This window comes from Culex pipiens, chromosome 1 (genome assembly GCF_016801865.2).
Source record: "Culex pipiens pallens isolate TS chromosome 1, TS_CPP_V2, whole genome shotgun sequence".
NCBI classification, from domain to species: Eukaryota; Metazoa; Arthropoda; class Insecta; order Diptera; family Culicidae; genus Culex; species Culex pipiens.
In genome coordinates, this window is record NC_068937.1 from 73,382,351 (window position 1) to 73,401,686 (window position 19,336).

General features: G+C 44.9%; 1 protein-coding gene across 1 annotated transcript; it reads right to left on the reverse strand.

Annotated features, from left to right (window-relative positions):
- Window positions 1-4,025: 4,025 nt before the first annotated feature.
- LOC120431449 (uncharacterized) lies at window positions 4,026-9,929 on the reverse strand. The gene is made up of 10 exons (XM_039596567.2): window positions 9,886-9,929; window positions 9,645-9,809; window positions 8,917-9,201; window positions 8,709-8,836; window positions 8,388-8,652; window positions 8,079-8,318; window positions 6,951-7,902; window positions 5,875-6,835; window positions 5,528-5,720; window positions 4,026-5,478 (listed from the first exon to the last, which is right to left on the reverse strand). Exons 1-10 carry the CDS (start codon window positions 9,927-9,929, stop codon window positions 4,026-4,028), a joined length of 4,686 nt encoding a protein of 1,561 aa, XP_039452501.2.
- Window positions 9,930-19,336: the final 9,407 nt, after the last annotated feature.

Here is a 19,336-nt window from a genome sequence, read left to right on the forward strand (position 1 = left end):
GTTGCTAACCACCCTCAATTCAGATGGTCGAACTTTATGAAAAATGGTAGGGTACCATTTAAGATATGGTATTTTTAAAGTTTTCCTACCATTTTTCAAATAGTGGTTACGATCTCTGAAATGGTGAGAAAACCATTTAAAACAAAGTTTTTTAAAGGTTCTCGTTTATGCGGGATTATTGTTGTGAACCATCCGTCAAAAAGTGAACAATTCGGTAAAAAATGTAAGAAAAACTTATAAAAACTATTTCAAAATTATTTCTCAAAAAGTAGTAAATTTGTATGATAAACTTTAATTTACCATTTGAAAACTATTTCTGAAATAGTGAAACTGGAAAAAAAATGTAGGATTAACCTTAAATAACCATATGAAAACTATTTCCAAAATAGTAGCGCTAAGTAAAAATAGCAAGAAAAACCCTAATAAACCATTTACAAACCCTTTCTAAAAAAGTAGACGCAAGGTTAAAAATTATATGAAAAACCTTAAAATACTATTTCAAAACCATTTCTCAAACATTAATAACCGAGAGAAAAAGGTCACTTTTTCGGGAAAATTCACTTTATTTTTACCATTGCACAAATGGTAATTTGACGAAACGTTGTTCGGGGATTTTTAAGGTTACCGTTGCTAACCACCCTCAATTCAGATGGTCGAACTTTATGAAAAATGGTAGGGTACCATTTAAGATATGGTATTTTTAAAGTTTTCCTACCATTTTTCAAATAGTGGTTACGATCTCTGAAATGGTGAGAAAACCATTTAACACAAAGTTTTTTTAAGGTTCTCGTTTATGCGGGATGGTCCGAAAAATGATGTGACAAATGGTGAGTGTATGGTTGATGTTTATGCGGGAAGGCAAAAGCAATTGAAATTAACATCGAATTCTGGATTCAACGGAGTAGTTTTTTTTTTTGCTGCTTTGGTAAATTTACGTTATTTACATCGGGAAAACACGTCCGGACACTCAAATGGCGGAGTAGATGGGAACACTTGTTCGGGAATTCAACTCACCTGCTCTCCACAGCCCCAAACTAGTTCAGATGATGAACCACTTGGTGGAAGCTCCTGGAGCGGACACTTCCGGAATCCGGTTTTCCACAACGTAAGTTGCGGCTGGACGAACACTCGGAATCGATTGTCTGAAGCGGAGGGTGACGTTAAACTGAAGCTCTTAATCTGGAATGTTCCGGCAACCTGAATTCCTAGCCTTGAGCAGCAACGGCCTTCGGGCGTCCGGTTCGGTACGGACCATGTTCGGGGCTGGCCGATAAGTTTGCAGTGCACTGTATTTGTGGCAGCTAATTCCAGCGTGGTTCGTAGGTGACGTTTCGACGACCTTGACTGTCAGTTGACAGGCTTTGTCATACACGCTGGGTCTGCAGGTGGGGTTTTTCGAAAGCTATTTCTACAATATATCGTTATCAAGCATGTTATAAAAGGTTACTAAAAGTACAGTAATAACATTAGCATTAAACCTCTAATCAGCCCATAAATTTAGTAAGAGCGAGTAATAATGTATATTTCATATAAAAAAACAGCTACCATACTACTCAAAGGGGTAGATTGAGAACCTGGGACTATGGGAATATGTAAACATTTTTTTGTTGCATGGAAAAGTTGAAAAAGAGAGGTGAGCACGTTCATTTCTTCGACTTTATTTTTTGGGGACAGTCCTACTTATTCTGAATAGATTAATTCAAAATGTACCTGATGTCTCGTTTTCCAAAGAAAATGCTGATTGTATTTCGTTTTGTGCTGATGCGTCATCCGTTGTACCACACTCGGTTGCAGTGGTTGAGATATAAGAATCTTTGTTTTTCTCCACCTTAAAATAATTCACTTGATTTGGTACATTAGTGGCAACCTATATGCATCTAAACACTTACTTTGTATGACACCAGCATATTGCCTTGAAGGCTTATTATAAGATTTCCTAATGTAATCCAATCTAGATTGCTTGCTTTGATTTCGACAAAATCATTCGAAGATGCTGTGCCTTTACATGCCATTGGCAGATCAATGCCAGAAATTAAATTTTGGCCATTTGACACATTATGATTACATTCTAAAACTGCTCCAAAAATATTTTCTAAAAATTTCAAACATGTTGAGAACTGACAACTTATTTTTAATAAAACGCCCATGGCCTTTACATAAGAGGCATCTTGTTCCAGGCAATTTCTTGCCCAAAAGTAGGCATCAATGACATTGTTTGTAGTGCACATTATTTTCAACAAGCCTTCTTTACTAGGCCAATGGTTCATGTTGTATTCGATGCATTTTTCGTAGCATATTGTGGCCATCTGCTCATTGCCTGCACTATGTGCTAGTTGACCCAAAAGAAACAATGTGTGAATATCAGAACCGTCCATTTGAGTCGCCTTAATCAAATAATAAAGTGCCATTTCGTTTTGGCCGCATTCCTTGAATATGAAGCCAACATTTTTTAAACAGTTGTATTTTACAAGCAATATTTGATCGTTCTTGCTATCATTAGGTGCCTGCAGTGGTCCATAAATATATGATTTGCGTTTTGTTATTGTTATAATAAAACCTTACCTTATTCAACACATTTGTCCCGAGTAACTCTAAAAGAAGGCTCAATGCTGCTTTATATTTTTTAGCGTCTTTCAACTTCAATGCACGAATGTATTCTGATATTACAATTGTTTCCTAAAATAATTCAGAAAAACATATGGTTTATTCGGTGGAGCTGTTTATACTCTCGAAATATGCAAGAATCCCGATTTACATCAAAATCAGGACTATCATTCTTTTTTTGACGCAACCCCAAAAGTTTTCCGATTTTCGCCAATTTAAAAAAAAGTCTGTTTTGAAATGGCCATATTTTGGAAACAATAAATGGTATAGCGAAACCCAACTGCTTATTTTAAAAGAAATTGGACGCCTTTACCATCCGATGGGGGTTTGCCTACGTCCTCGGCCCACCCTTGGTTTCTGGGTAGAGAAGGGCTAAGTTGTGCGAACCGTTCAAGCGAAAGAACAAATGAGTGACCGCTCAGGAAAAATGAGTGGCGGTTCATTTTGTGAACCGGTTCTTTACAAAGAATCGTGAATATATTTTAATTTTGTAAAGTATTTTAAGTGTTTTGAAATATTATTTTTTTGTTTTAATAAAATACTTTTTAGGTATGTTAAATAAAAGGCAAAGTAATCCACTTTAACGACCCCCGGTCTTTTGTGGTCTCTGTTGAAAGATTCTGCTCATTTCTAGGCGTCCGAAGGTTATGTGTGGTGAGTCACCCAAAACCTCTTTCACGCAAATGGACCGACGTTTTACTTCCCCATCCGATAGAAGGTGTTGGGGGACACTGCGGGTGCGGGGATTCGGGGCAGCTCACGGGCCGGTACGGGGTAGTTTTTCCACCGCTGGGGATCGTTTTCGGGGGGGAACACGCCGGGCACACCGGGCAATTCGCACAGCACACGACGGCCACTCTTGGGGGACGTACGCGAACAAACCGCGCTTGGCGAGCTGGGTGCAGTACGGGATCGAGTGCGGGCACTTCCGCGACCGAGTGATGTTATCACGAGCGGGCGGACAACTTTCGGGGGAGCGGTGTCCAATCGGACGACTTAAAACGCGGCGCACTTTTGGGGGAACAAACTCGACCGTTCTGGGCGAGTGCAAAAACTTTATTGGTGGGGATTTCAACAATTTCTTCTTCTTTACCCTTTTCCACTTCCTTCTACATCCGTAGGTGACAGTTCTCGCTGTCATCTACACCTCCTGTCATTCGTCCAAACTTATCTAGATAGCGCTGGGCGCTATTTGTGTTTTGTGTACAGGGATAATTCAATTTTGAATCCTAACATAACACCGGCCACCTTGAAAATACATTTTCAAAATAAACTAAAAACTAAGGAAAAATACAATCCAAATGTAAACAAATCACTTTTCTTCTTTGTCTTCGTCGGCGCACTCCAGAGGGCAGATCTTCGAGACAGCTCGCTTCAGGATTCCTCCGGCGGTTCGCAGCGTGGCCACACGGGTAACGCCATCAGGTCCAGGGTGCACTTCCAGGACGCAGGCCAGCGGCCAGCGGCCAGCGGGCGGGTGGAAGCAGCTCATCCTTGATGATCACCACGGAGCCGACGTCCAGGTTGTAACGACGGGGGTTGCTGCTGTACTGCGTTTGGAGCTCCTTCAAGTACTCGTTCCGCCAGCGGTGCCAAAATCGCTGGGAGTAGGCCTGGATGCGCTGATACTGGTTCAGCCGGTTCAGCGGGACGTCGCGCACGTCTTGCTCGGGAAGCGGGCGGATCATGTTCTTCACCAGGAAGTGGGCCGGGGTGAGCGCGGACAGATCGTTGGGATCCTCCGACAGCCGGGTTAGTGGGCGGGAGTTCATGCAGCCTTCGATCGCAGTGAGCACCGTGGTCAGCTCCTCGAAGGACAGCAGTGAGTTTCCGAGCTGCCGGACGAGATGCTTCTTGGCCACATTCACGGCGGCCTCCCAGAGACCGCCGAAGTTGGGAGCGCGTGGGGGGATCAGGTGCCACTGGATGCCGTCGTCCGCCATGTGCTTGGCGATCTTGTCGCTTTCGGGTCCGGGCTGCAGCATCTGGTACAGCTGGTGAAGGACGTTCTTGGCTCCGATGAAATTGGTTCCGTTATCGGAGTAGATGTGACTCGGCTTGTTTCTTCTCCAGGTGAACCGGGTCAGGGCCATCAGGAACGCTGCAGTGGACAGATCGTTGACCAGCTCCAGGTGGACGGCCTTAGTGCTCAGGCAGATGAAGACCGCGACATAGCACTTGCGGGATGCGTCGCGGCGGTGCGTTGGTTTTAAATACAGCGGCCCGCAGAAGTCGACGCCAGTGCAGGTGAACGCTTCGTTGGCGGTGACTCTGGCGACGGGCAGCTGACCGATCGGCTGCTGGATGGGTTGGGGGTTCGCTCGGCAACATCTGAAGCAGCGGCGAATCGCGTTGCGCACTGCGCGGCCGTTCAACGGCCAGAACTTGTCTCGGACGCTGGCGAGCGTCACCGTGATGATCACCTTCAAGTGGTAGTAGGTCAGCATCAGTCGCGTAAACGGGTGGAAGCCAGGGATGACCATCGGGTGCTTCACTGCGTACGGCTCGTCGGACAAGCACAACCGGCCACCAACGCGTATCACACCAGCTTGATCCAAGAATGGGTTGAGCAGGCGCAGAGGGGAATTTGGTGCGACAGGTCGGCCTTTCCGCAGCAGCTTGAGGTCCTCCGGGAACGTCTCGGCTTGGACGATCTTGACGAGAGCGGCTTCGAGCTCGACGACCGACAGAACTCGGTCCGTGTTCCGCTTGCCAGACTTGCGGACGTTGTTTCCAAAACGCAAAGCGAGGTTCAGCAGGCGACGGTACGAGAAGATGATGGTGAAGACATGGTTGGGCGGGGCGGTTTGTACAACCAGAATGGGTTTTTTTCTCCTTCTGCTCTTCGATGGGGAGCGCACCTTTGAGGTCGCGCTGCGAGGGCCACAGCGGTTTGTGCTTGCCCAACCAGGACGTTCCGAACTTCCACTTGGGGCTGTTGACGAGCTTCTCAGCCGGCATTCCGCGGGACACCAGATCCGCAGGGTTCTTCAAGCCGGCGACGTGCACGCACTTTGCGCCGTGGGTGATGATCTGGATCTCTGAGATGAGATTCGCGACGAAGGGTTTCCACCTTCGGGGCGCCGACTTCAGCCACTGCAGAACCACCTCCGAGTCTGTCCAGAAGTACACGTCTTGAAACTTCACGTCTAAGGCTTCGACGACTCTCACGTACATTTGCGCGGCGAGAAAGAATGCGCAAAGTTCCAGGCGGGGTATGTTTCGCTTCTTGAGGGGGGCCACCTTCGACTTCAATGTCAGCAAGCTCACCTTGATCTTGCCGTCCTCCGTATGCCACCTCGGACGCATCCGAGAAGAAATGGAGCTCGGCGTAGCAGCATTTGCGGGCGAAGGCGTAGCGGTCGATGCGGAAGTTGGTCAGGTGCGAAAGCCCTTCGCAAAAGTCGAACCATCTTGTGCGCAACTCCGGGGGGACCAACGCGTCCCACTCCAGTGCCAAGTACCACAGCTCCTGCAGGACGATCTTGGCGAGTACGACGACGGGAGCGATCAGACCGAGGGGGTCGTACAGCTGGGCGATTACGGAGAGGATGTTGCGCTTGGTGGGGGACAGGTCCCAGACGACCGAGACAACGAACCGGAACACGTCAGCTTCGGGCTCCCAGCTGATGCCAAGGGTTTTGATCGTCTCTTCGGGGTCGAACTGCAACGACGACTGCGTTCCAAGGAGCTCGCTGGGAATGTCCGCCAGGACGGCGAGCGAGTTGGAGCACCACTTACGCAGCTGGAATCCTCCCTTCAGCAGCAGCTTGCAGAGATCGGAGCGCAGCAGGATCGCGTCGTCTACGGTTTGCGCGCCGCCGATGAAGTCGTCCACGTACATGTGCTTCGTGATGGCCGCGCTGGCCTGGGGGAACTGCGCGCCTTCGTCGTCTGCCAGCTGAAGCAAAGTTCTCGTGGCCAAGAAGGACGATGGTTCCAAACCGTACGTCACCGTGGCCAGCTCGTACGTGGTGATGGGTTGCTTCGGGTCGAATCTCCAAACAATCCGTTGGTACGGACGGTCTTCAGGGTGCACCGCCACCTGGCGGTACATTTTCTCGATGTCGGCTACTAGGGCGATGGGAAACTTCCGGAAGCGCAGCACAGTGTCCAGGAGCTCGTTCTGCACCACGGGTCCGACTAGAAGCGCATCGTTGAGGGAGTGTCCCGCGCTGGTCTTGGCGGAACCGTCGAACACAACGCGCACTTTGGTCGTCGAGCTCTGTTCCTTGATCACGGGATGGTGGGGCAAATAGCACGCGCGGGAACTTTCGTCTTCGGCGTCGTCGGGAACAGCGTGCATGTGGCCCAGGGTCAAGTACTCCTGCATAAACTCGTGGTACTGCGGCTTGAGTTCGGGCGCCGATCATCTGCTGGAAGTCGGGGTGTTTCGGCAGCTTGACCACGTACCGTCCACTCTCGTCGCGCGCAACCGTCTCCTTGAAGTGGGCTTCGCATTTGTGCTCGTCGACCAAGTAGTTAGAACTGCCGACCTCTTCGAGAGCCCAGAGTCGCTCCAGCATCTTGTCCACGGATTCGACTGTCGCCACATGACAAGCCACCGTAGGTTGCTGCTCCGCTTCGTCGCCGACCTCAACTGAGCCCGTCGCAATCCATCCGAACACGGACTCGACAAGCAGGGGGACAGGGCCAGCCAGACGAATCCGGCCTTCAAGCAGGAACGAGTAGAAGTGAGCAGCTCCGATGATCATGTCGACCTTGCGGGACACGTTGAACTCCGGGTCGGCAAGTGCTAGATGCTCCGGAATCTTCCACTGGGCGATCGGGATGGTAACGGGAGGGGTCTCACAGGTCACCTTGCGCAGCACGAGGAAGTCAAGAGTCTCCGCGAAACGGCTGACACGGGATCTGACTTCGGTGCTGACCTTGTGCTTGGCGTTCGTGATCGTGCTGTCAACATCAGAGATGGGGACGTTGGCAACCTTGCGGAACAGATGGAGTTTCTGGCACAGGTGTTCACTCATCACGTTGGGTTGAGATCCGGTATCCAGCAGAGCACGAGCGAGGTGTTCTTTGCCGTAGCTGTCCAAAACAGCGAGCACCACCGTCGACAGCAGCACGCTGGCGCTGCTCGACTTCGTAGCGGCGTTCACAGGAGCGGGGTTCATTGCGGGGGTGGCTACGATGGGGTTCGTGTCCTGCAATCCGGGGCCGGGATGGATCATCGAGTAGTGGCGCTTGTTGCAGTGCTTGCAGTGGTACTTCGAGCGACAGTTCCGGGCAAAGTGGTCGCTTCGGAAGCAGTTACTGCAGAGCCTCTTGTCCGTGATCACCCTCAAAAAAAAAAAAGAAAAGCAAAGCAATCCACTTTAACGACTCCGGGGTCTTATGTGGTCTCTGTTGCAAGTTTCTGCTCATTTCTAGGCGTCCGAAGGTTATGTGTGGTGAGTCACCCAAAACCTCTTTTACGCTAATGGACCGACGTTTTACTTCCCCATCCGATAGAAGACGTGATCACCCTCATGCGCTCCGAAACGTTCATGCTGTTGAACGCAGCGCAGTCCATGATCGAGTGCTTCTGTTTGTCGCAGGCGGGGCACAGCGGGAAAGTCTTGGGCGGGTTTTCTACTGCGGCGTTCGAGTTGACGCGGGTCTGGAACGGCTTCTTGGGCACGGGATTGTGGCTTCCGGACTTCGGCGCGACCTGCTGCGGGCGGTTGATCTGGATCGTCTCCCGAACGCGTGTGCGCCTCTGCAGGAACTAGATCATCGCGCTGAAAGTTGACCGCTCCTCCTTCTAGCCGATCGATTCCTCCCACGCACTCAGCGAAGAGTCGTCCAACTTGACCTCCAGAAGCTCGATCGGTTCCCCAAGCTGCTTTAAGGTCTGCGTGTGGCACTGGAAATCGTCGACAATCCGGTGCAGCGCTTCGACAGAGTCGTTGGGGATCTTGGGGTACTTCAACAGCGTACGGATGTGCTTCTTCCGCAGGAGATTCTTGTCGTTGTAGTACTTGGTGAGGGTCTCCCAAGCGATGGCGTAGCCCTGAGCGGAGATTTCCAGGTTTGCGACCTTGCCAGCAGCTTCTCCGAAAAGTGACGACCGGAGGTAGTGAACTTCTGCACGCACGAGATCTCACTCGACGAGTGGTTCAGGGAGAGGAACGTGTCGTGGAACGTGAGCCACTTGCTGTAGTCGCCGTCGAACTCCGGGAGCGTGATTGTCGGGAGCTTCACGTTCGACAGGCTAGACAGCAGCGCAGGGCGACTAGTTTCAGAGACGGGCGCGGGGGTCTTGGTTCCTCAGGGGGCAGCTTCTCGAGCAAGCGTGCTTTGCACTTGAAATACAGCTCCTCCACGGACGCACGCTGCTGCAGGCAGCCCTTCTCGAAAGCGTCGGTGTCGTCCAACTGCTCGTACTGCGCCATCAGCGACTCGAACGTCTCTGTCAGTCTGCCCAACCGGAGGGGAACTTCACTCTGCTTCTCTTCCGCGTAGCTGTCCAGGAACTGGTTCACACGCGCCAGCGACTCGTTCACCACCTTCAGCCGCGTCTCGAACTGACGGATCTTCTTTTCAACCGCCGATATCACGGCCACTTCCGGAACGGCACACGTGGACGAATGGACGAGGCTGGAACGAGTAAAGACCCAGGAAGTACCGCAAATGGGGGGTGATTTGATTGGAGAGGTACTCACCTGGTACCTCTTGGGAATGAGGCCTTTTAAAAATCAAATCAGCCACTCCAAACGATGACTTCCGGCGCGGCAGGCACGGCGCACGAGCAGTGCAGCAGACAGCACGTGCGAGAAACGTGCGACCTCGTGATCCACGAAGTGAGGTTATCTAACCTCCAAAGTCATATGTTGTGTTTCGGGACGGGACGTGGCGCACCAGGAGATATCCTGGTCACGGCACCAAAATGTTGGGGGACACTGAGGGTGCAAGGATTCGGGGCAGCTCACGGGCCGGTACGGGGTAGTTTTTCCACCGCTGGGGATCGTTTTCGGGGGGGAACACGCCGGGCACACCGGGCAATTCGCACAGCACACGACGGCCACTCTTGGGGGACGTACGCGAACAAACCGCGCTTGGCGAGCTGGGTGCAGTACGGGATCGAGTGCGGGCACTTCCGCGACCGAGTGATGTTATCACGAACGGGCGGACAACTTTCGGGGGAGCGGTGTCCAATCGGACGACTTAAAACGCGGCGCACTTTTGGGGGAACAAACTCGACCGTTCTGTGCGAGTGCAAAAACTTTATTGGTGGGGATTTCAACAATTTATTCTTCTTTACCCTTTTCCTCTTCCTTCTACATCCGTAGGTGACAGTTCTCGCTGTCATCTACACCTCCTGTCATTCGTCCAAACTTATCTAGATAGCGCTGGGCGCTATTTGTGTTTTGTGTACAGGGATAATTCAATTTTGAATCCTAACAGAAGGCGTGGCAAATCTCGTCTCGAAAAAATGCCACCGGGTCCGTCTGGGATTGAACCCAGGCCATACTGGGGTTTAGAGGCTACAACGCTAACCACTAAATCACCGGACCCGGTATGTTAAATTTGCTAAGGCTGGTACAAATATTTTTAAAAGTTTTTGTCACCCCCCCCTTCAAAATTGGCCTGAAAAATCAGGGGGCAAAAAAAATATTTTTACAATAAACTTCAAAATTTCAATGAAAATTCAAGTGCAACCAGCTGAAATCAAATCAAAATACATTCTCCTGCGTTTAAAATCATTTTTAGCATGTTTGGGTTTATTAAAAAATCATAAGATTTTTTGAAAATTTTCGATGCAATTTTTTTTTTCGTTACAATTTTTGTTTTTGTCAGATCTTAGATTTTTTGAAAACTAATGATTGCAAAACAACTGAACTAGTGTAAAACGCATTTTAAAACACTTTTTTCATTTAAATGTGAAGACTATGGCTTGTTATTTTAATTTTTATATTTTTTTATTTTTTTGCCCCCCCCCCCCCTTGACCTCGGCTAGGGCCGAGGGACAAAAACTTTTTTAAATATTTGCATCGGCCTTAATGAATTTAGGTATTTTCATTTTTCCAGGTATGTTAATATTGTGACTTCTTAAAGGTTTTGAGTATTTCAACTATTTTAAATATTCATAGTGTTTAAAGTTTGCTGAGTATTTAAATAATTTTAAGTATTTGAAATATTTTGTTTTAAGTATGTTAAATATGCTAATGATTTAAAGTATATTCATTTTTTCAGGTATTTTAATATTATATGTTATTAAAGTTTTTAAGTATTGTATTGCCGTTCTACGCATAATTGTCCCATGTCATTTTTGGACGATTCTGACTTTTTATCATTTTTAAGTTCAGTTTGACGTAAACATTCAGAAAAACACATAAAATCTAGTACTTTGTTCGGAAACTCATTAAAAACAACACCAAGTCTGTTTGTCCCATCGTTGTACTTCTACGCATAATTGTCCCACCAAGTATTTTCTATCACGAAATCATTAGTTTTACGAAGCAATTTATCTTGTTTATCTTTTGTATAGCAAGAGGATTACAAATAAGGATGATAAAACGATAACCGGGGTGATTAGGGACATATAGAGCTAAAAGGAACCCACGGGACAATTATGCGTAGAAACGCAAAAATCGATCGAAAAATTTCAATCGCGTTTTTCTCAGTTGTACTTTTTCGAACATGGGACAATTATGCGTAGAACGGCAGTGTATGTATTTGAAATAATTACAGTGTTTAAAGTTTGTAAAGTTTTTTTTTATAATTTTAAGCATTTAATTTTTTCTAGGTATTTTAATATTTTAAGTACTTAAAATATTTTTAGTATTTGAAATATTTATTTTTTAAGCATGATGCAAGTATTTTAGTTTTTTCAGATATTTCAAAATTCTATGTTTTTAAAGTATTTAAGTATTTTATACTGAAATTGTATAAAATTTGTAAAGTATTTCAATAATTTTAAGCATTTATTTTTTTCCAGGTTTTTTTTATATTTTAAGTTTCAAGTAGTTTAAGCTTTTGAAAGATGTTTTTTTAAGTATGTTAAATATGTTAATAATTTTAATATTGTATGTATTTAAAGTTTTTAAAGTATTGAACATATTTAAAGTATTTAACGTATTTAAAGTTTTTTAAGTATTTTAAGTATTTTAAGCATTGTTCGGTCGCGACCGAACTACGGAGCATGTGGACTGTATTTATGGCGACGGCGGACTCTCAGGTGCGGTCACCCTTGGTAGACAACGCAGAGATCACGGAGAAGTCTTCTCAGAGGCGGAATCGGATGGAGGGCTGATCAGTTGGTGTCGGAAACGGGGCGAATTAACTAATTCTACACTAAACTTATATTTCTCTACTGGGTTCTAATACAAGAGTTGCGCGGTCGCGGGTTCACTTCCCCGGAAGTCGGATCGGGATGGTTGCACAACGAAACTTGCTTGCGCGGCGGATCGCCTCCTCCTCGCTCGGGAGTCGGCACAAGAATGCTGCTGACGTCGTGATGTGGAGCAAACTAGCGGTACTTTTCCTCGTCGTTGCACGCGCCGTTTTCCCTCCACTTTGCGTGTGCTGTTTTGTTTTGGTTTGTGCTCCCTTCAGGAACGCTCGAGTACACGCTAAACTCATTCCGGACGGAACAAGCATTTTAAGTATTTTAAGTATTTAATGTATTGTAAGTATTGTAAGTATTTTAAGTATTTTAAGTATTTTAAGTATTTTAAGTATTTTAAGTATTTTAAGTATTTTAAGTATTTTAAGTATTTTAAGTATTTTAAGTATTTTAAGTATTTTAAGTATTTTAAGTATTTTAAGTATTTTAAGTATTTTAAGTATTTTAAATATTCATCTTAGCTCAAGCTTGAGCCAACATCGTTGGATGTTGGCTCGAGATTTTTTTTTACTGGAAAATTATTTAAGACACTCTCCCCTCACGATTGCGGGTACGTTTATATCGAATATTGGATTAACAGTCTGGACTCCGTGCCTGAAACAAAAACATCAAGCATGGGGTCCTGTTAATAACGCCCAGAAAACGCTCACTTAAGTAAATTTGAAAATCAATCAATATTTGTTTTAGAGATTTTAATTTTTCGCCCACTATGGCCCACTATGAAAAATCAGGAACCAAAATGAATGTTGGATATAATACATTTTTACAGGTCATGGGCGAAAAATTTACTTAGTAATTTTTCGCGACTTCAAAAATCACCCACTTTATTTTATCAAAAATTATTTTGAAAAACTATAAAAATCAGTAAACGGTACTTTTTACCATGAAATTTGGACATTTACTCAAATTTCGAACACTGAATTATTTAAATACAAGAAAATGTATTATTTTCCCACATTTCCATTATTTTCCATTGCAGTTGGATTTGAAAAAAAATGGTGGTAATGCTTTTATAAATTTTACAAAAAATGTTTATAGCTAAAAATTTATTAGAATTTTTAGTTATAGTGTAAGAAATGATTGATTTAAATCCTTACGTATTTTTTTTATTTGGTTTAAGTTGGTAAAATACAGTCTTGATCAGATCCAATAAGATGGCCAAAACTGGAGCAGGGTGAAAACTGGGTCCTCTACCCTATACTAAATAAAATAAATAAAGTTACATATTTAATATAATAATCTACAAACATTTTGAAGCAATCCACTTTTCTACCTAAAATTGCCTGATAATGCTTTATTTTATTGTAATCTCACGAGCTATGTTATCGCTCAATTTGAGTGTACCTACTTTTGTATAAAGATTATCGTCACAATTCTGTCGGAGTTCGAATAAATCAAAATTCTTGGTGGGCCAAACTAAAAGTGTTAACTCCGACACCTTTGAAAGCTGGTGACTGCTTTCTCGGACGTCCCAACTGTCAAACGTATTTTGTCAAAACAGTTCAATGTTGCCTAACCCCCCCAAAGGCAAAAAAAAGGTTAAATTCTTTAAAGTTCCTAAAAAACAACAAAAAAACATACAAATTACTGAGAACTTGCAAGAAATCGAAAGCCGGTGAGTGTTACCTCATCAAGTTCAATCTTCTGCTGGACGTGAGAATTCCCTTGTTTTCACGGAGAGAAAACGCATCGCTTCGCTTCGGCTTGATGGACGGATACGCTACACATAGTTCAAGTATCGCATATGTAATGCAGAGGAAGGCCGGCTCCAGCTGATAAATAAGAATTTGGACAGATCCTTAAACATTTCGACGACGATGAAATCTGTTAACCGCAAACTTACCTAAACACCACGGGATCTGGGCAAATCGGACCATCGGAATAGACAGCATCGATCGCCAGTGGCTGCTTGCTGCAGCGTAAATTGTTTGTGATTTGGTAAGTGATAGCATAAACTACTGCTTCCACCCAGACGTCGTTAGCCGCTCAAAAGGTGACCAGCAAAACAACAAAAATAATTCCACCTTCTCCCTGATGAGCTCGCAGCTCCACCTTCCAGAACGTCTTGGTGACAATTTCGATGAGTCCAGTTGTAATGTAAACAACAATTTATTCCACCTGATTTACGAACGTATCACTAACAAATTCATATTTGTTTACATTACCTGAGTTTTGATTTCACAATTTAACATAGTTCGACAAATGTTTGCATTTAAAGCAAACTTCAAAACATTTCCGCTTCCATTCCACTGCGCACCAAACTTTGAACTGATTTGTTTTCGTTTTTCACTTGAGCTGTCATTCGCAAAACTAAATTTATATGCTTTTTGAGTTTACATTCACAAATTTTTTGATTTGATTTGATGTGATAACCAACAGGGCCACAAGGATGACCTATGTAGCGGTTGCCTAGAATTACAGTGGCTCAGACTTAAAGGGAGCATCTTCAAATTACTGCCGTATGAAGGGCCAAAAGGGGGTGGTTGGACGCGAACAAGCAAAATCACTCACGGTGTCCTCAGGGGAAGAGAATCTCCTTCCGACAGTAACCTCCAATAACTCCGAAAAAAGTCTGACAAAGCTGAAAAACAGGGCTCGCACCCTGTTGGGGGCCTAAAAGGGCGCGGCAGACAGCTGGAGACTGACAGGGGTCAATAGATGTATTAATTAGACAATCCTCAAGAATTGAACAATTAATACGCTATTTTCCCCTTGTGACGTAGTTCTGGTCTTCCACTATCTACATCCAATCTCCGCCATTACAGCATACCGTCCACTGCCCTGATGTTCCCTCCCCGATCCCCGGCCAATCCCCGGCTTTGATTCTAACTACTAATAAAAAGGAAAAACATAGATGAGAACAGGTCAATGCGGATGGAGAGCAAATCGAGCTCAGTATCCCCTCACAAAGACTGGTAGTTAGTGTTAAAAAGAGTGAAAAATATGAAGAAAGATAAGAAGAAAAATGAAAAGATAGTATGTCAATGCGGATGGATCGATGATCCCCTCACAAGGACATTAAAGAAACAGATGGTAGAAAGAGAAATAGAAGAATAAGAATAAGGAATAAGAACGGATGGAGAGCAAAGTGGACTCTCTCATCACAAAGACATCAGTACAGATATGGAATTAAAATGGATTGATCTCACCAAATTCCTTGATGGTGGCTTGCGTTTCTTCTAGAACCAGTCCCTCCGCATGACCCGAAATCATCATTATGATTTGCGCAACAAAGTTCTTCCTCGGCTAAATTCCGGCAATGACCACTTCCTCCGCAATCGAAAAATTCAGCGCTCCTTCAGTTAAACCTCCCAGTGCGCTTTTGTCCCGTTGCAAACAGGATCCATCTCCATAATCGAGGTAATTGTCCATCTCTAATTCTGGTCCATCCATTGGGTTTCGTCACTCGTAACTTCAGGTTTCCGGTTATACTCCAAAAATGACCAAATTTCATTTTCAACACAACCAAGCCAACGCGATTTCATATCTATGTCCAGGTTCTTTTAAAACAGATCCATTTCAGGTACATCACCAAACATTTTAGAAAACTTTTATTTAAATTACGAAAATCGAGAAAAAATATGACGGAGCAAAGATTTTTCGCGACCGCACGCACCGTTTAAATTGGATTTCAAATTTACATTGAGCACATTTACATTTTAAACATGATTTAAGTGTCGGGTAAATTTACACTTTCTTTCTGTGTAGGTGGTGATAGCCCTCGCGCTGCTTCCAACGACCCGTTTCAGAATGACAGAGCTCCTTGCGGTCCAAATCCGAGGTCGCTGGGCATTGTTAGGCCCCGCCTAAACATAGAAGCAAGCATCTGAAGGAAACTCGATCTATATTTAGACTTCCAATCCAGTCAGGCAAATCAGGGATCAGGGCGTACACAGAAAAAAAAAATGTAAATTTACCCAACACCGAAACCATGTTTAACACGTAAACATGCTCAATGTAAATTTGAAAAACAATGTAAAGATTTGTATTTCACTTAAACAGCCTTCATGTAAAATGAGATTCAATGTAATTCATGAATCTCTTGGAAACACAATTTTTGTTTTGGCACAACTTAAATTTGAAAGTATGAAAAACATGTAAATTTATTTCAGATGTAATTTTTTTCAAAATGTAAAATCTAAAAGCATTTATATTTGAATTGCGAGTTTGTTTTGAAAATGACAGTTCAAGCGCGAAATAAAACCAAGTCGATTGAAAGTTAGGTGCGCTCGAAGTGGAAGTTGTTGTTTATTTTTATTTATTTATTTATTTATGAAGCACCGTCTTTACAGACTGAATTTAAATTAAACGCTTAATCCTATGCTTAAAATTTAACTTTGTCATTCCATGGAAATATTTGTCGGATACAACATTGAAACATTTACAACATTCATAAAATGGATTGTAGAAGCTTCTCCAGCCATCGTTTGGGAGACGAATAAACTCCGCGTCCCTTAGGGTCCTAGACAGTGTGTTGGCTGGAAGTAATGCTTTCAATGCTTCACAATCGGTGACCCCGTTGACAACGTCGAACATAAATAGCCTCCTCAAGAAAGAGATGCGCCGCGAGAGCTTGTCCATTCGCAGAAAATGTAGCCTTTCTTCGTAGTGAAGCAACCTTGCCGGATGTTCTATTGGAAGCCGGCCCAGAATAATCCTAGTGGCAGTTTTTTGGACTCTTTCAAACAGGTTAGTGTCTCCAATTTGTCGGGGAGCCCAAATTTGTAACCCGTACTCAAGAGTGCTGCGAACCAGAGAAAAATATAGACATTTCAAGGTTGACGTGTCTGTAAACTCCTGCGTGTTCCGTGAAATGAATCCCAGAGTGGTTCGTGCTTTGGCAATCGTTGCTTGCAGGTGTTCCTTAAAAGACAGCGTTTTGTCGACTATGATGCCGAGATCCTTGATCGAGTCGACGAGCTCCAAGTCCGTTCCTTCGGCCTTATAGCGGTAGTTTGTTGGTGCGTTTCCTCGGTAGAAAGACATAATCTTGCACTTGCTTGCGTTGATCAGCATTCCGTTGACCCGGCACCAGTTTAACACCGCATTCATATCCTCTTGTAGCGCCGCACAGTCATTTGTGTTGTGGATAACACGGTAAAACTTGAGGTCGTCTGCGAACATCACCTTTTCAGACCTGATGATTTCGCAGATATCGTTGATGAACAGGTTGAAAAGCAATGGGCCAAGATGGCTTCCCTGTGGAACACCGGATATAACAGGGAACGGTTCAGAGCGAGCGCGACCGTGCTTGACGTATGCTTTGCGATTCTCCAGGTACGATGTTAGCCATGTCAGCAACCACCGCGGTAGACCAACTTTGCCAAGCTTGCTGATGATGATCTTGTGGGAAATTCTGTCAAATGCTTTGGCGAAATCTATGTAAATAGAGTCTACCTGCTTCCGGTTACCAAGGCATTGGCTTATGAAAGGTATATAAACCATCAGGTTGGATACTGTGGATCTAGTTTTACGAAAGCCATGTTGGTGGTCAGAAATGGTCTGATTTGTAACATCCTTCATCGCATTTAACACAAATAGCTCCAACATTTTTGCCAGGCTGCACAAAATAGACACTCCACGATAGTTTTCCATGTTGTGGATGCTTCCGCTCTTATGAATGGGAACCATGGCAGCCATTTTCCAAATAGACGGGAAAACACCGGAATGAAGCGACTGGTTAAAGAGCATGCTGACAGGAAGAGCAAGAGAGTGTGCACAAGACCTCAGGAACAAAGGGGATAATTTATCCGGGCCCGGTCCTGTCTTCACATTAACCTGCAGCAGGGCTTTCCGGACATCCTGTTGTGAAAGGGTTAACTGCTGGATATCCAGATCATGCACCTTCACGTGACGGAGGTGTTGGTCATCTTGGGGATTGTCGTGCCGTGCAAATGTTGACTTGAAGAAGCGAGCACAGAGCTCGGCAGCCTCCGCCGCCGTAGAAGACTTGTCCGATTTGTAAATAAGCTCGACTGGAAGTGTTTTTGTTCCTTTTTTGTTGCGAACGTAATTCCAGAAAGACGACGGGTCCTGCCTGAAGCGTTGTTGAACGGATTCCAAGTAGCTCTGGTAGCTGGTCCTGTGGGCATCTTTGTATTTTGCTTCAGCGATGGCAAGTCTCCTTTCAGCAGCAGGTGTAGGTGATTTGCTGAAATATTTCCTAGCCTTACGCTGCCGGTTTTTGAGATAAGAGAGTTCACTGTTCCACCACGCTAATTTCTTAGGGACGGGAGCCCGGCGTCTTGGTACTTCCGCTTGTAGAACCTGGTATAAGCGATGGTAGAAAATAGAGACCGCTTCGTTGGGATCGCGACAGGAAAGTTCTGTGTTCCAGTCAATTTGTGTAAGCAAATAGTTGATCCGGTCAAAATCACACCGTCCGAAGTCAAATTGGTCATCAGGGTCAAGGGAAACATGAGAACTCGCTTCATCAAATGTGTAGGACAGTAGCAAAGGAGGGTGATAGGCGTCCACGTTCAGCAATGGAATTGGAGGTTCAAGGACATCCCAACTTGCGGCTTCACTAACAAACGCGAGGTCCAAACGCTTGTTGTCCTCGTTCAACACATGGTTGATTTGTTGCAACCCGGCATCAGCAACTGCATCGAGAACCACGCTTTTTTTGTTAAGGTAACTTTAACCAAAATGTGGTCATCATCAGAGTGAAGTGGAAGTTGTTGTTGTTGTTTATTTAATAATGGTGATTCGATGCGAAATGTGGAAATGTTTTCTTAATAAATTCTGGAGTTTGCTTAATAAGGGTGTATCCCATTTGGCATAATGCCATTTGGCCATAAATCTTCTACAGAAGGAGGAAAACATAGAGAGATAGACAACCAGTGAGCCGACTATAAATAATAAAGACAACTAAAGTCACATACCTGATGATGGGTAATACCTTGGGTAATACCCATCTTACCGTTCGCTGGAAAAAGGCACTTTTTGCGGGAGCTGCAATTGCTTGATGGCCTACATGCCTTGGCGATCCCCAGGTTGAAGTTTCAATCGCCTACAGCCGCATCCGGAACATCACGCAGACGCTGTAGTTTCTTATCGTCCTTTTAGTGTTCGTCTTCCTTCTTATGCTGCTTTCTTTGGCTGTTCTTGTTCTCCTTTCTGGTATGATCTGGAACTGGTTCGAAAAGAACAGAAAAAAGGACAGCAGTATCTTCCGAAAATAGACTAACATAAAAATGACAACAATAACATTTCGTCGCGCATCGTAGCTTATCGTGTGAGTACTCGCGCTAGTACTACAGAATAAAAGCACTTTCCATCGAGTGATAATCCGGTCCGCGTGAGCGCTTTTCTTCAAAGAGGTCGTTTTGTTCTTAAGAGAACATCTTTGTAAGCATTGCCCATAGGATAGCTTACCGTTTTGAT

Coding starts and splice junctions, on each gene's coding strand:
- LOC120431449 (XM_039596567.2), bottom strand. CDS start 9,929: ATGACAGGAGGTGTAGATGACAGCGAGAACTGTCACCTACGGAT. Junction 9,810..9,885: donor GAGAACTGTCACCTACGGAT/GTAGAAGGAAGA, acceptor GCACTCGCACAG/AACGGTCGAGTTTGTTCCCC. Junction 6,836..6,950: donor GCGCCCGAACTCAAGCCGCA/GTACCACGAGTT, acceptor CCCGTGATCAAG/GAACAGAGCTCGACGACCAA.